A 12,553-nucleotide genomic window follows, 5' to 3' on the forward strand; every position below is an offset into this window, starting at 1 on the left:
CGGGTCCTGGCCCGTGCGTTCAGTGCTGTTCGTTGACGAGCTGCGGGGAACGACGGAGAACGGAGAGGCAGCGCTGATCGGTGGCGGGCGATGGCCATCTTGTTAGACCTGCCGCCACCTATGGTGCCGCGCTGCACCAAGGGAGGAAGGTTAGGCGCAAGGCATGCCGGGACGGGCGGCGGTACTCCCACTGTTCCTCCGGGAGAGGGGGGGGAGGGGGGCAGCGCATCTGTTCAATTTCTCATTCGTTAAAGTCAGGCACCCCCCCTTCCGGCACTCGTGTGGGTCGCATGGTGAGGTCACACGCTGAACATCGTAAGAAATCGGTTTAAAAGGTGATTTTTAAACTTTAAAATCTCTCTAACTTTAAAAATAAAACACCAATTTAAATGAAAGTTGTTGTAAAGCATCGCCAGGACAATGGTGCTCAAATTTACCGTTTGGCTGTTTTTCCATAACCAAATCCCATATATATAATCAGAGTTTTAGTGACGGACGGACGTTTGTTCTTTAAAATAACCTAAAGACAATTCAGTTATTAATGAAAACGTAAGTATTACAACAATATATATTTTTAACAATAAAATTAATCTCAATGAAAACCGCGGGTTAGGGTTAGGGTTAGGGTCAGACTTTATTTTTAGAATAAAATTAATCTCAATGAATATTCCCCTCCCTTTCCCCCCCCCCTCGCCCACTCCATCCCCCCCTCCCTCCACCCACTGAGCCACTCCATCTCCCCACTCACCCACTCCATCCCCCCTCCCTCAGCCAGTCCATCTCCCCTTACCTACTCCATCCCCCCCTCCTTACCCCCACTCACCCACTCCCCCCCCCCCCTCGCCCACTCCTCCCTCCCCCCAACTCACCCATTCCATCCCCCTCCTCCCTCCCTTCCCCCCCCAACTCACCCACTCACTCCATCCCCCTCCTCTCCCCCTCATCCTCTCGTTCCTCCCCCGATGCTCTCGTCACCCCCCCCCCATTGGCCACCACTCCCGTCACTCAGGCGGGTCCTGCCCCCTCCGAGCGGCAATCCTCCCCCAACTGCGCACGCACGGATCCGGCGGCCATCTTACTAAGTATTAGATCAAAGGGCCCCAACTGCGCAGGCGCAGACGCATTGGGTTCCCATAGTGACGTCAAACACGCAGATCTGTTGGGTTTCGATTGTGACGTCATACTCAGCTGACGGGGACGGCAGGTGGAAGAGGTATTTTTAAACTTTAAAAAGGTGAATTTTAACGTTTAAAAATTGAATATATGAACCATTTGAAGCACAGGACAATGGTGATTAAGGTGGTGCTAAAATTGTGGTGCTATCGTGTACCGTTTTGGCTGTATTTCAATAACAAACTAAATCTTATATTTTTTATATACACACACACACACACACACACACACACACACACACACACACACACACACACACACACACACACACACACAAAGATTTGAGTTTTAGCAATATATATAGATAGATCTATCTTGTGTTTTATGACTGTTGGCAGACTTCCTGGCTTAAATAAAGTTCTATCGTATCGTATAATACCGAACTCCCATAATATTATTAAATTCAAAAGTTTGAAATATGTGCACTAATTGCTATGAACAGCAGAACTAGACCCCCCCTCCCCCTCCACTTTTAATAATTGCTCTTTCTTGTCGGTCTTATGTGTTTTTGATACCATAAGTTGCAATACTGTGGAGATGCAATCACCATATCGAGTTATTTTACGTATTTTGCAATTTGTGGACAAAATCAATTTACGTACATCAATGAAAGCAGAACCTGTCTGTTACCTGGGAACTGCCTGTATCTCCTTTAACTAAGTATCCATTGCCGTCTGGAATAGAACAATCCTCTGACTGAAGAAACTTCTCGACTCAGTCCTATATGGCCAACCCTCTTTACTGAAACTAAACCCTTGGTCTTGGATTCTCCAGCCAGTTTTATCACTGGGCTATCACTTTCACTATGACTATCACTAGCAGCTCACCCACCCTTTGAGGCCCACTTAATTAAAAAAAAATATCAATCAAATCGCCTTTCATTCTCTCAAAGTCAATTGAATTTAGGCACATAATTTTTCCTTCATATCACAGCAGCATCAGCTCAGGAATCCATCAAGGGAATACTTATGGCTCACTGTGGGGGGATGTTTATACTTGGCAAGGCTGAAACTGTACTAATATTCCAGGTTGCTCTCAACAAAGCTTTTTGGGTTTAACATATCCCAAGTCTTCTGTTCCATTGTCTTGCAAATTAAACTGTTTCTTTCCCCTTTCTACTTGCTTCCATTCCTGTGATTCATTTGAATGTTCCCAAATCCCACTAAGTACTAAAATGTATTGTCACCATTTTTATATATAAAATTGTTCTTGCCTACTCTTTCTATCAAAAAGAATTATTAATATTAGCGTTTGTTCTGCTACATTCATAGATCAGGGACTTAATGCAATTCCTGTTCCATGACTTAAAACTTATTTGTATTTTTCCTTCACAGGAGAACCCAAGATGATAATGACTGATGGTGAGTGTCAGGACTTGTAGATCGATGAAATACAATGACTTTAAGTTACCGATGGCACTATATAGGCATAGGATGGTTCTGAACATTAATGTAGATTGAAGAGAGACACAAAATACTGGAGTAACTCGGCGGGATAGGCAGCATCTCTGGAGAGAAGGAATGGATGACTTTTCTGGTCGAGTTACTCCAGCATTTTGTGTCTATCTTCGATTTAAACCAGCATCTGCATTTCCTTTCTACACTTTAATGTAAATTGTTGCTGAATCAATGTGGCATATGAGCCATGTATATGACCCTCTAAAGAAGGGTCTCAACCCGAAACATCACCCATTCCTTCTCTTCAGAGATGCTGCCTGTCCCGCTGAGTTACTCCAGCATTTTGTGTCTACCATTTATACATATGATGCGTTTGATATGCACTTGGACTAATGGGCTGATTAGGGATAGTCAGCTTGGTTTAGTACGTGGAAGATCATGACTTACAAATCTGAGTTTTTTTAAAGTAATCAAAAAGGTTGACAAGGACAAAACTGTAGACACATGGACATGAGTTATATGGACTTCAACAAGGCCTTTGATAAGGTTCTGCATGATAGGCTGTTCTGGAAGGTTAGATTTGTGGAGAGCTAACCGACTGGATAGAGAATTGGCTTCGTGGAAGGAAACAGAGGATGATGGTGGAATGTTTCTTTTTTGCCAGACTGTGTGCCGGTGACGAGTGGTGTTCCTCAGGAATTGGTGCTGGGTCCATTGTTGTTTGTGGTTTATATTAATGATTTGGAGGAAAATGTACAAGGCACAATTAGTAAGTTTCAGAACTTATGTTCTAAAGTGGGTAGTATCGTAGATAGTGAAATGGTTATCGCAAATTACAACAGGATCCTGATCAGCTGGGTGGACAGGTACATAGTTCCCTGAAAGTGGCGTCACAGGTAGATCGGGTGGTCAAGAAGGCTTCTAGTACATTGGTCGTCATCCGTCAGGGTATTGAGTATAGACACAGACTTGAGACACTATATTGAGTATAGAAGTTGGGATGCTATGTCACAGTTGTGTAAGATGTTGGTGAGACCGCATTTGGAGTATTGTGTTCACCTTTGGTCACCTTGCTATAGGAAGGATGTCGTTAAGCTGGAAAGAATGCAGAGAAGATTTACAAGGATGTTGCCTGGACTCGAGGGCCTGAGCTTTCGGGAGAGGTTGCGCAAGCTAGGACTTTATTTTTGGGAGAGCAGGAGACTCGGGAGTGATCGTATCGAGGTGTATAAAATCATGAGGAGGAATAGATAGGGTCTTTTACCCAGAAAAAGGGAATCGAGAACCATAGGATGTGGGTTTAAGGTGAGAGGGGGAAAAATTAATAGAACCTGAAGGACACCTTTTCACACAGACTGTGGTGGGTATAGGGAATGAGTTCCAGAGGTACAGGTACTGTTATAACACTTAACAGACATTTGGACAGGTACATGGATAGAAAAGGTTTGGAGGGACATGGGCCAAACATGGGCAGGTGGGATTAGGTCGACATGGACAAGTTGGGCCAAATGGCCTGTTTCCTTTCTCTGTGTAGAAAAATATGTTCTCTCTCCCGCCCTTCTCTAGTCCCACTTCATTCAATACTATTAACGCATGCCTAAAAATACCAGAGCACGTCAAAAGGTATGCTGTGTTGATGCTGTAGCAGGATGCCAAAGAATGATTCTGCCAGGGTTGTGACTTGCAAACCTCAACTGTTTGGGTGGAATGTTTCTGGGATTGAAAATGTACTGCTTGGGAGTCGGGCTAGATTCAAGGGAGTTGTATCTGGCAGCTTGGAAAGGTCAGTGTGGTGGCTGCGTTGGGCAGGAAGGAGATGAGCTACGACTGGAGGTGGAATTGTATTTTCTGGACTGGATTGTAATGAGGAACAGGGAAAGGTTTGGATTGGATCGATAATTGGTTGAGGATCAATGATGGCAGCAATATCAAAGGTAGTGATGGTGGTGAGGAGTGGTTGGCTGTCGTGGAGTGCATTGAGGTGTCTGGACCTGGCTCACATCGGAGGATTAGGGTTGGGTCACTTTTTGGGATCAAAAATTTGGACTGAGGGGTGTTTGTTGGCAGCAGCACTATGGGGTGTTTGAGGGGGCTTGTTCATTGTAGAGGTGGAGTAGGAGGGTCTGGAATGATTGAAGGTGAGAATCTTGCCCAATAGCAACTCCCAACAGTAGAACAATGGTTGCCCAAACATATCGGCTGAAAAACAGTGATGGAATGCTGGGGCTTAATAAGCAACTGGTCAGACTACATTTGGAATATTGTGTGCAGTTTTTTATATTCCTCATAAGCCCTGTCTACGTAAACCTGACATACTATTTCCTCCTGACCAAATTTACAACCTCATTAGTTATCCATGATTCCTTGCCTTGCCATCCTTATCCCTCCTCTTTACTGGAACGTTCTGATCCTGCACATTGATCAGCTGCCATTTAAACAACTCCCACATGTCATCTTTGGTCTTACCCAATAACAACTGCTCCAATCTACCCTCTCTAGCTCCTGCTTAATTAAATTGTAATCTGCTCTGCCCCAATTAAGTACCTTCCCATATCATCCAGACCTATCCTATTCAAAACATTCTTAAAACTTATGGAAGATAGACACAAAATGCAGGAGTAACTCAGTGGGTCAGGCAGCATCATCTGGAGAAAAGGAATAGGTGACGTTTCAGGTCGAGACCAGACTGAGATCAGGGAAGAGGGAAACTAGAGGTATGAAAAGGTACAGAACAAATCAGACCCGGCACTGGTGACTCAGGAGCCCACAATGGTCCATTGTTGGCTGTGGAGGAGGTGAGAACAAGAGATATGAACAGTGAAACTAATAGGACGACTATGGTTGGGTAGCGAAGGGAGATGGAATGCAAGGGTTACTTGAAATTAGAGAAATTGATATTCATACCTCTGGGTTGTAAGCTGCCCAAGCGAAATATGAGGTGCTTTTCCTCCAATTATTGTGGTCACTATCTCCACAATGCTCTTCCACCATAACACCAGTCACCTGACCAGGCTCATTTTCCAGTTGCATAATGGTGAAAAATATAACGTAAATTCCCATCATGAATTGCCTAACCTTGAGTTATTTGGAATTCTCTGCTCACATTTCGATTTTTAAGATCCATAGTTTTATTTTAATAATCATGATTTGAATCAAGTTTGCTTATGTGCCTTTTTTAGTTATCTGTTCAGCAATAGCAAAATGTATTTAGGGTGAGTAATTTTACAATAGAAATGAAAACCTTGCCATTAATTATCTTCTCTTTATCCAGTGCGTATGAAACTACAGGATATTGTTGGTGCATCGAAAAGCTGGAGGTATGTTGGTAGTGTGAGCAAATTGGGGTGAAGGTGTGAGGAAGGAAAATGTGGAGAGCAGGAGGAGGTTTAAGTGGATATTGGATCTGGCTTTAAAAATAAACAAATGACTGGAGGCAGACAGTGTCTGTGAAGGAAACAGATAGCCGGCGTTTCATGTCGGCATCCTTCTTCAGACTGAGGGTGTAGAAGAAAAGAAGCTGAAAAAGAGAGGTTAGGTAGACACAAAATGCTGGAGTAACTCAGCGGGACAGGCAGCATCTCTGGAGAGAAGGAATGGGTGATGTTTCGGGTCGAGACCCCTCTTCAGACTGATGTCAGGGTAATGGGCAGGACAGAGATAGAATGTAGTCGGAGACAGTAAGATTGGTGGGAGAACTGAGAAGGGGGAAGGGGATGGAGAGAGAGGGAAAACAAGGGCTATTTGAAGTTAGAGGTCAATGGTCATACCGCTGGGGTGTAAGCTACCCGAGTGAAATATGAGGTGCTGTTTCTCCAATTTGCGCTTGGCCTAACTCTGACAATGGAGATGGGCCAGGACAAAAAGGTCAGATTGGGAATGGGAGGGGTGAAAAAAGTGGGAGTTAAACCAGTATCTGCAGATCCTTCCTTCGTATTCTGCATTGTTAACAGTCGTAGTTCTCTCTTCCAGGGATCATGTCAAATCTGCCGAGGAAAGAGCTTCATTAAGTTCTCCACTGGTGGATAGCCAAGACAGCTTGCCATTACGCTCCATGAAGGACAGTTATCTGGAGGTTTTCCTGCCATTGGGAAGTCAACCCCTCACAAGAGAAAAATACTTGAATGTACATAACTTAGTAAGGTACAGCAGTCCACTAATGATGTATTTAGTTTAAATTTACCTTTCAATTTTGAGATCAAACTTGGGAAATTACATAGAATTTCATTTTGCATCCATTTTCCCCTTAACAGGTTTGGCAGGATCCTTGAAGACCTTGACTCGTTTGGAGGTAAAACTCGGGCTCTTTGACAGTTTTGCAAGATTGTTTGGCTTAACCAAGAGGTAAACTAAAAAAAAAGTGGCAAATCTGCTGGGGCAGAACAAGCTGATATATGTTGAAGTAGAGTTGACTTGCTGTCCAAAACTATATGGATGCAAAATGACATGGTCTTCACACAGTGTAAAACCAAAACAGTAAAACTCAGGAAAAGACATTGACAAGTCAGTAAGCACCCACCTCCCCACAGCCTTCCAATGTTATGCCAGCTGTAAACGCATTGAATGCTTCTGAACATCACCCTCATTCAGAAACTGTCAAAAACAAATAAAGATTATTCAAAGTAAAAAACGCAATTTAAAATAAGTAATTAAAATCGAACACTTGGACACTTTTGAACATTTAAAAACAAAACCAACATTTAAGAGAAATGTAAATATTTACCCTTGCGTTTGTGATTCCTAACCTGAGCAGTCAATGTATAGAATTGCAGCTGACTCTTGACTATTGCTGGAATCCATAAGGTTTTGTATGGAAGTGATGGCATTTTCAAGCAAGTACATTGATAATGTGATTTATGAAGAAGATAATACAGGAGTTAAGTGTTCATCTCTTTCCATCTCTAAATCCCATTCTCCAACTATTAGCTTGCTTTCCTGGTCCATTAAAGTCATTTTCAAAACTGGCAAACTTAGAAATGGACAGAGCAATATGAGGAATGCTGATTGGAAATAAGTACTATAATCTGGTCATTTCAGACATATTGTGGCACTTATTGGGATGATAACCATACATGATGTGTTAAACTGAGAAACAAATAAATGGGTGATGACAAAGTCTGGGATTGTCATAGTAGAAGGAAAGAAAGACTAAAAAAGAAAGTTTTGTGATCCTGGGATAGCATTGAGTAGAAAAGAGTATACATTTTTTGAAGTTTAGCCATAACCTCCTTGTCCTTTGAGCAAAGTCAATTGGATATTTGACAGAGGGAAAAGAGCTATGATGAAACAAGTTGTTGGTTGGAGAGTTATCAGACTGTATCTTCATGTACAATATTTGTAAAGTTTCAGAACTGAGATTAGTGAGATACAATCAGTTTTAAGATGGACTGTTGACATTATGATCAGTTGAGACCAATTGATAAGTGCAGATATATAACTGGAACTTCTCAAATCAAAGTTCTTGAACTGTATTTGTAAACTGAAATCAATGGGCATCAAAGGCCTAACACTGCTAGGAAAAGGATTGCAGCAGTTTGGATGTCACTCTACTTGAATCTTTGATTGCGAAGTTCTTGCTTTGTGCGTTATCAAACCTCATTGGATAGAGGGTTTGGTGACGCACAAAATATTTTTGCCAGAATATAGTTTAGAACATGGAAAATAAATTGGTAGGAGATGCAGCAATGGGCTGAGAAAGCAGCTCAGGGAAGAGTAGAGATCCAGAGAGAGAAGGGTCTCGACCCAAAACCTCACCCATTCCTTCTCTCCAGAGATGCTGCTTGTCCCGCTGAGTTACTCCAGCATTTTGTGTCTATCTTTGATCCAGAGGGAGAGCCATGCTATGAGCTACACCCTCAGTGGAACTTTACATATGACTAACAGTCCCTAATTCAATTAAGTTAATGATTTAGACAATAAACAATAGGTGCAGGAGTAGACCATTCGGCCCTTCGAGCCAGCACCGTCATTTAATGTGATCCTGGCTGATTATTCTCAATCAGTACCCCGTTCCTGCCTTTTCCCCATACCCCCTGACTCCGCTATCCTTAAGAACTCTATCTAGCTCTCTCTTGTATGCATTCAGAAAACTGGCCTCCACTGCCTTCTGAGGCAGAGAATTCCACAGATTCACAACTCTCTGACTGAAAAAGTTTTTCCTCATCTCCGTTCTAAATGGCCTACCCCTTATTCTTAAACTGTGGCCCCTTGTTCTGGACTCCCCTAACATTGGGAACATGTTTCCTGCCTCTAATGTGTCCAACCCCTTAATAATCTTATACGTTTCGACAAGATCCCCTCTCATCGTTCTAAATTCCAGTGTATACAAGCCTAGTCGCTCCAGTCTTTCAACATATGACAGTCCCGCCATTCCGGGAATTAACCTAGTAAACCTATGCTGCACGCCCTCAATAGCAAGAATATCCTTCCTCAAATTTGGAGACCAAAACTGCACACAGTACTCCAGGTGAGGTCTCACTAGGGCCCTGTACAACTGCACAAGGACCTCTTTGCTCCTATACTCAACTCCTCTTGTTATGAAGGCCAACATTCCATTGGCTTTCTTCACTGCCTGCTGTACCTGCATGCTTCCTTTCAGTGACTGATGCACTAGGACACCCAGATCTCGTTGTACGTCCCCTTTTCCTAACTTGACACCATTCAGATAATACTCTGCCTTCCTATTCTTACCACCAAAGTGGATAACCTCACACTTATCCACATTAAACTGCATCTGCCATGCATCTACCCACTCACACAACCTGTCCAAGTCACCCTGCAACCTCATAGCATCTTCCTCACAGTTCACACTGCCACCCAGCTTTGTATCATCTGCAAATTTGCTAATGGTACTTTTAATCCCTTCATCCAAGTCATTAATGTAGAGAATTTATTGAATATCAATATGGTGTGATTAACATTCTCTTTCTTGTCTTGCAGTTTTAATTAGTTATACACATGCCAAAACAAATTCTCCACGAAGTCCTTTTTCAATTGTGACGGCACTTGTTGATGAGATAGGTATATTTATATTTACATTCTTCTCAAGTATGAAAGTTGTCCAAAGTGTTCTGTGATATCCAAAAATCCTTCCCACTAACATTCTCTATATTATGTACAGTGGATGGCATTCAATTTTAAAGGAAATATTCTTAATATCTCAAAATAGAATGTGAAAAGGAATGGTTGTGAAGTTACAGCACCTTGCTGTGTTGTTTTACAGATTTTGCAAGGGTTTGATGAACTGTGCCAAAGTGGTACCTAACTTAAGAATTGTGAAGGGCATCTGACATTGTATTGTAAGTTTCCAGCAGGAGGTGAAGCTTCAAAGATGCCTTTTCAACACGTCCCAACACCTTACAGCTGATGACATACCTTGAGAAATGTTCACTTGAGTGATGTGCAAATTTTGCAAATAAGCTTTCACAGATAGCAATTTGATAGTGACCATATACTCTGCCTTTGTGTTTTTGGATGAAGGATAAGCACTTGCCAGGATCCCAAGGATGACTATACGCTCTTCAATTAGTTGTGCTCATCTGAGGCTACAGGTCTCTTGATTTAATATGTAATTTGAAAGATAGTACTTCTAACAAATATGAATTCATCAGTAATGCTGTGATCAAGTTTCTGGAGTGCAGTCTGAGATGGCACGCTTTAAACAGAATCACATCTGACACCTAAAAAGGAAAGTAATTACCTAATGTAATGACAGAGTAGTATGCATGTACATTGGAACATGTTTTGATTTTTTACTTTAAAAGTAGTGGTGAGTAATATTGAGAGTTGAAATACATTTCAGATGGAATAATATGAAAAGGCTAAGATCTAACTACAGGCATACATTCTCTTGGGAGTCTTGATTTTGCCTGATTTATTTATACAATCTTTCTTGCATTACATTTGGATAATCTGAACTCAATGAGCATTCAGGTGAACCATTTCAGTGGTTGTATACCCAAAGGGAAATGGTCATGGTGGTTGGAGATCATTCATCCTAGTTACGGGAAGATACTGCAGGATCTTAGACCCAGACATTTTGCCAGCAAGATGGAGTGGGATAAAACACTCCCCACTTGCCTGAATAAGTTGTGACATCACTCAAAGAAAAAGCTTGATTGATCCTGATCTCACTACTCTAAACGTTAACTTCATCCACCATCCATAATCCATGGCTGCAGTGTAACTATCTACAAATACATTAGTTACTTTTCTAGGTTACTCCAACAGCACCTCAAATTCTTGATCTCCTTTCAAGGGCAAGGGGACAGATTTCCCTACCCAGTCACACATCATCCTATCTTGGAAATATATTGCTGCTCCTTCATGATTGTTGCATTTGAATCCTGAAGGTCCCTATGCAACAATGCTGTTAAAGTAACTTTACTGGAAAGATTGAAGCAGGTAAAGAAGATAGCTAAACTGTTAATTTACAAGGGCAATTAGGGTTGCACAATGTTCTCAAGTTCTGATAAGCTCCACTCAAGTTCTTGTAGTAGAAAGTGATGAGTCTCGACCCGAAATGTCACCTATTCCTTTTCTCCAGAGACGCTGCATGGCCTGCTGAGTTACTCCAGCATTTTGTGTCTTCTTCTGATAGTAGATTTTCACTAATTACAAATGCATGTTTAACATATGAAATAAACTTCAGTGTTATTCAAAGAAGTGCAAAATCTGACACTTTATTCAGTCTTGCCATTTGCTTATAATTCCCATCAAAGTATGTCTAAGGATATCTCTGTAAGAAATGAATGGCTTAGATATTAAGGTACTGAACTACATTACAAAAAATAACACAGTCGTCAAATGGAAGGTTCAGTGACTGTTGTCAAAGATCTTGTGTGGTCTTGTAAAAATATATTTTCTCTCTCTAGATCTGGTCAAAAATGTTATCGTGCCGGATTGTGACTTGAAATTCACTGGTCATGTCACCTGGGTGGGAAGAAGTTCCATGGAAGTCAGGATGCGCATATTGCAGGTTAGATCACTGTCTGGATGTGGGTCAAGAAGGTTTCCATCCTTAGTTGGAAAAATATATTTTTGAGTTAATTTATATTTAATAATTGGATGTGACACCAAAAAATGCTTTGTTAATCATTATTGTACAGAGTGGCAAAATCTTCCTCTGCTGGGATCCAGGAACTCAAGGCCCCAACAACTAGATGATTTTGCTGTTGCTCTTTCTTCTTTCCTCTCCTTTTCAGAGTGGGGCAGATGTGTGTCTTAGCTCCAGATCATTCCGATTGCATTTGTGAATTGTATCTTTTACCCGCGTTTATCAGACAATAAATTCAACAAGTGATAAGTGGATTTCTTATGAAATTGACTGGTAACTGGTTTATTGGAAATGAAAGGTATTGTGTTATTTTGGTTTTAATTCTAATTTCCCACAATGTAAATAATCCTACCAATAATAGTTAAGGTAACATTCCCTGCATTAAAAATATTTTCAAAGAAGGATTGGGATTTTAACAATCTTGAAGTTAGACAACACCACCTCAACTGAGTTCTAGGCCTGAATTTTGAATGGTAAATTGACCAAATATTAGGAAAATGTTATTGCTTTAATACTTGGATATAAACCTTTCCATGGATGGAGCACACAGTGGAACCTCTGGTTTGAAGTAAAAGGCATGTCGAATGTGGCCTGGTCAATATACTGTCCATTTTAAGTTGTACTATGTTATGGTTTATTTTCCTTTGTGCTCACCCATATAATATTTCACCTCACGGCCCTAAAGAGGACATAAATCTTATTATCTTCAAACATTCCATCAACTGATCAGTGATGAGGGTTTTCACCTAAATTGGAATATAACACCGCAATCAAAAGGTTCTCATTCATTGGCTTACCTGAGGGAGTGGTGGAGACAGGTATTCTCACATTTCATTGTTTCTGGATAAACACTTGAATCACCACAGAAATGAAGACTAAGGACCAAGTGCTGGTAAATGGGATTAGTATGGATGGGTACTTGATGGTCGAT

At 41.4% G+C, this 12,553-nt stretch overlaps 1 protein-coding gene across 2 annotated transcripts in view; it reads left to right on the forward strand.

The window, feature by feature from the left end:
• The window catches only part of LOC144598851 (acyl-coenzyme A thioesterase 9, mitochondrial-like), a 53,912-nt gene that overhangs the window by 6,569 nt on the left and 34,790 nt on the right, over positions 1–12,553 (forward strand). For both annotated transcript variants that reach the window (XR_013547911.1, XM_078409357.1), the window contains exons 3-8: positions 2,508–2,534; positions 5,842–5,887; positions 6,540–6,710; positions 6,821–6,858; positions 9,507–9,587; positions 11,441–11,544. Coding sequence is in view for 1 of the 2 variants with exons in the window: in XM_078409357.1 (XP_078265483.1) it covers positions 2,508–2,534; positions 5,842–5,887; positions 6,540–6,710; positions 6,821–6,858; positions 9,507–9,587; positions 11,441–11,544 (467 nt within the window). In the remaining variant the exon portion in view is untranslated. The remainder of the gene's footprint in view (positions 1–2,507; positions 2,535–5,841; positions 5,888–6,539; positions 6,711–6,820; positions 6,859–9,506; positions 9,588–11,440; positions 11,545–12,553) is intronic.

This window comes from Rhinoraja longicauda, chromosome 12 (assembly GCF_053455715.1).
Source record: "Rhinoraja longicauda isolate Sanriku21f chromosome 12, sRhiLon1.1, whole genome shotgun sequence".
Taxonomy (NCBI): Eukaryota; Metazoa; Chordata; class Chondrichthyes; order Rajiformes; family Arhynchobatidae; genus Rhinoraja; species Rhinoraja longicauda.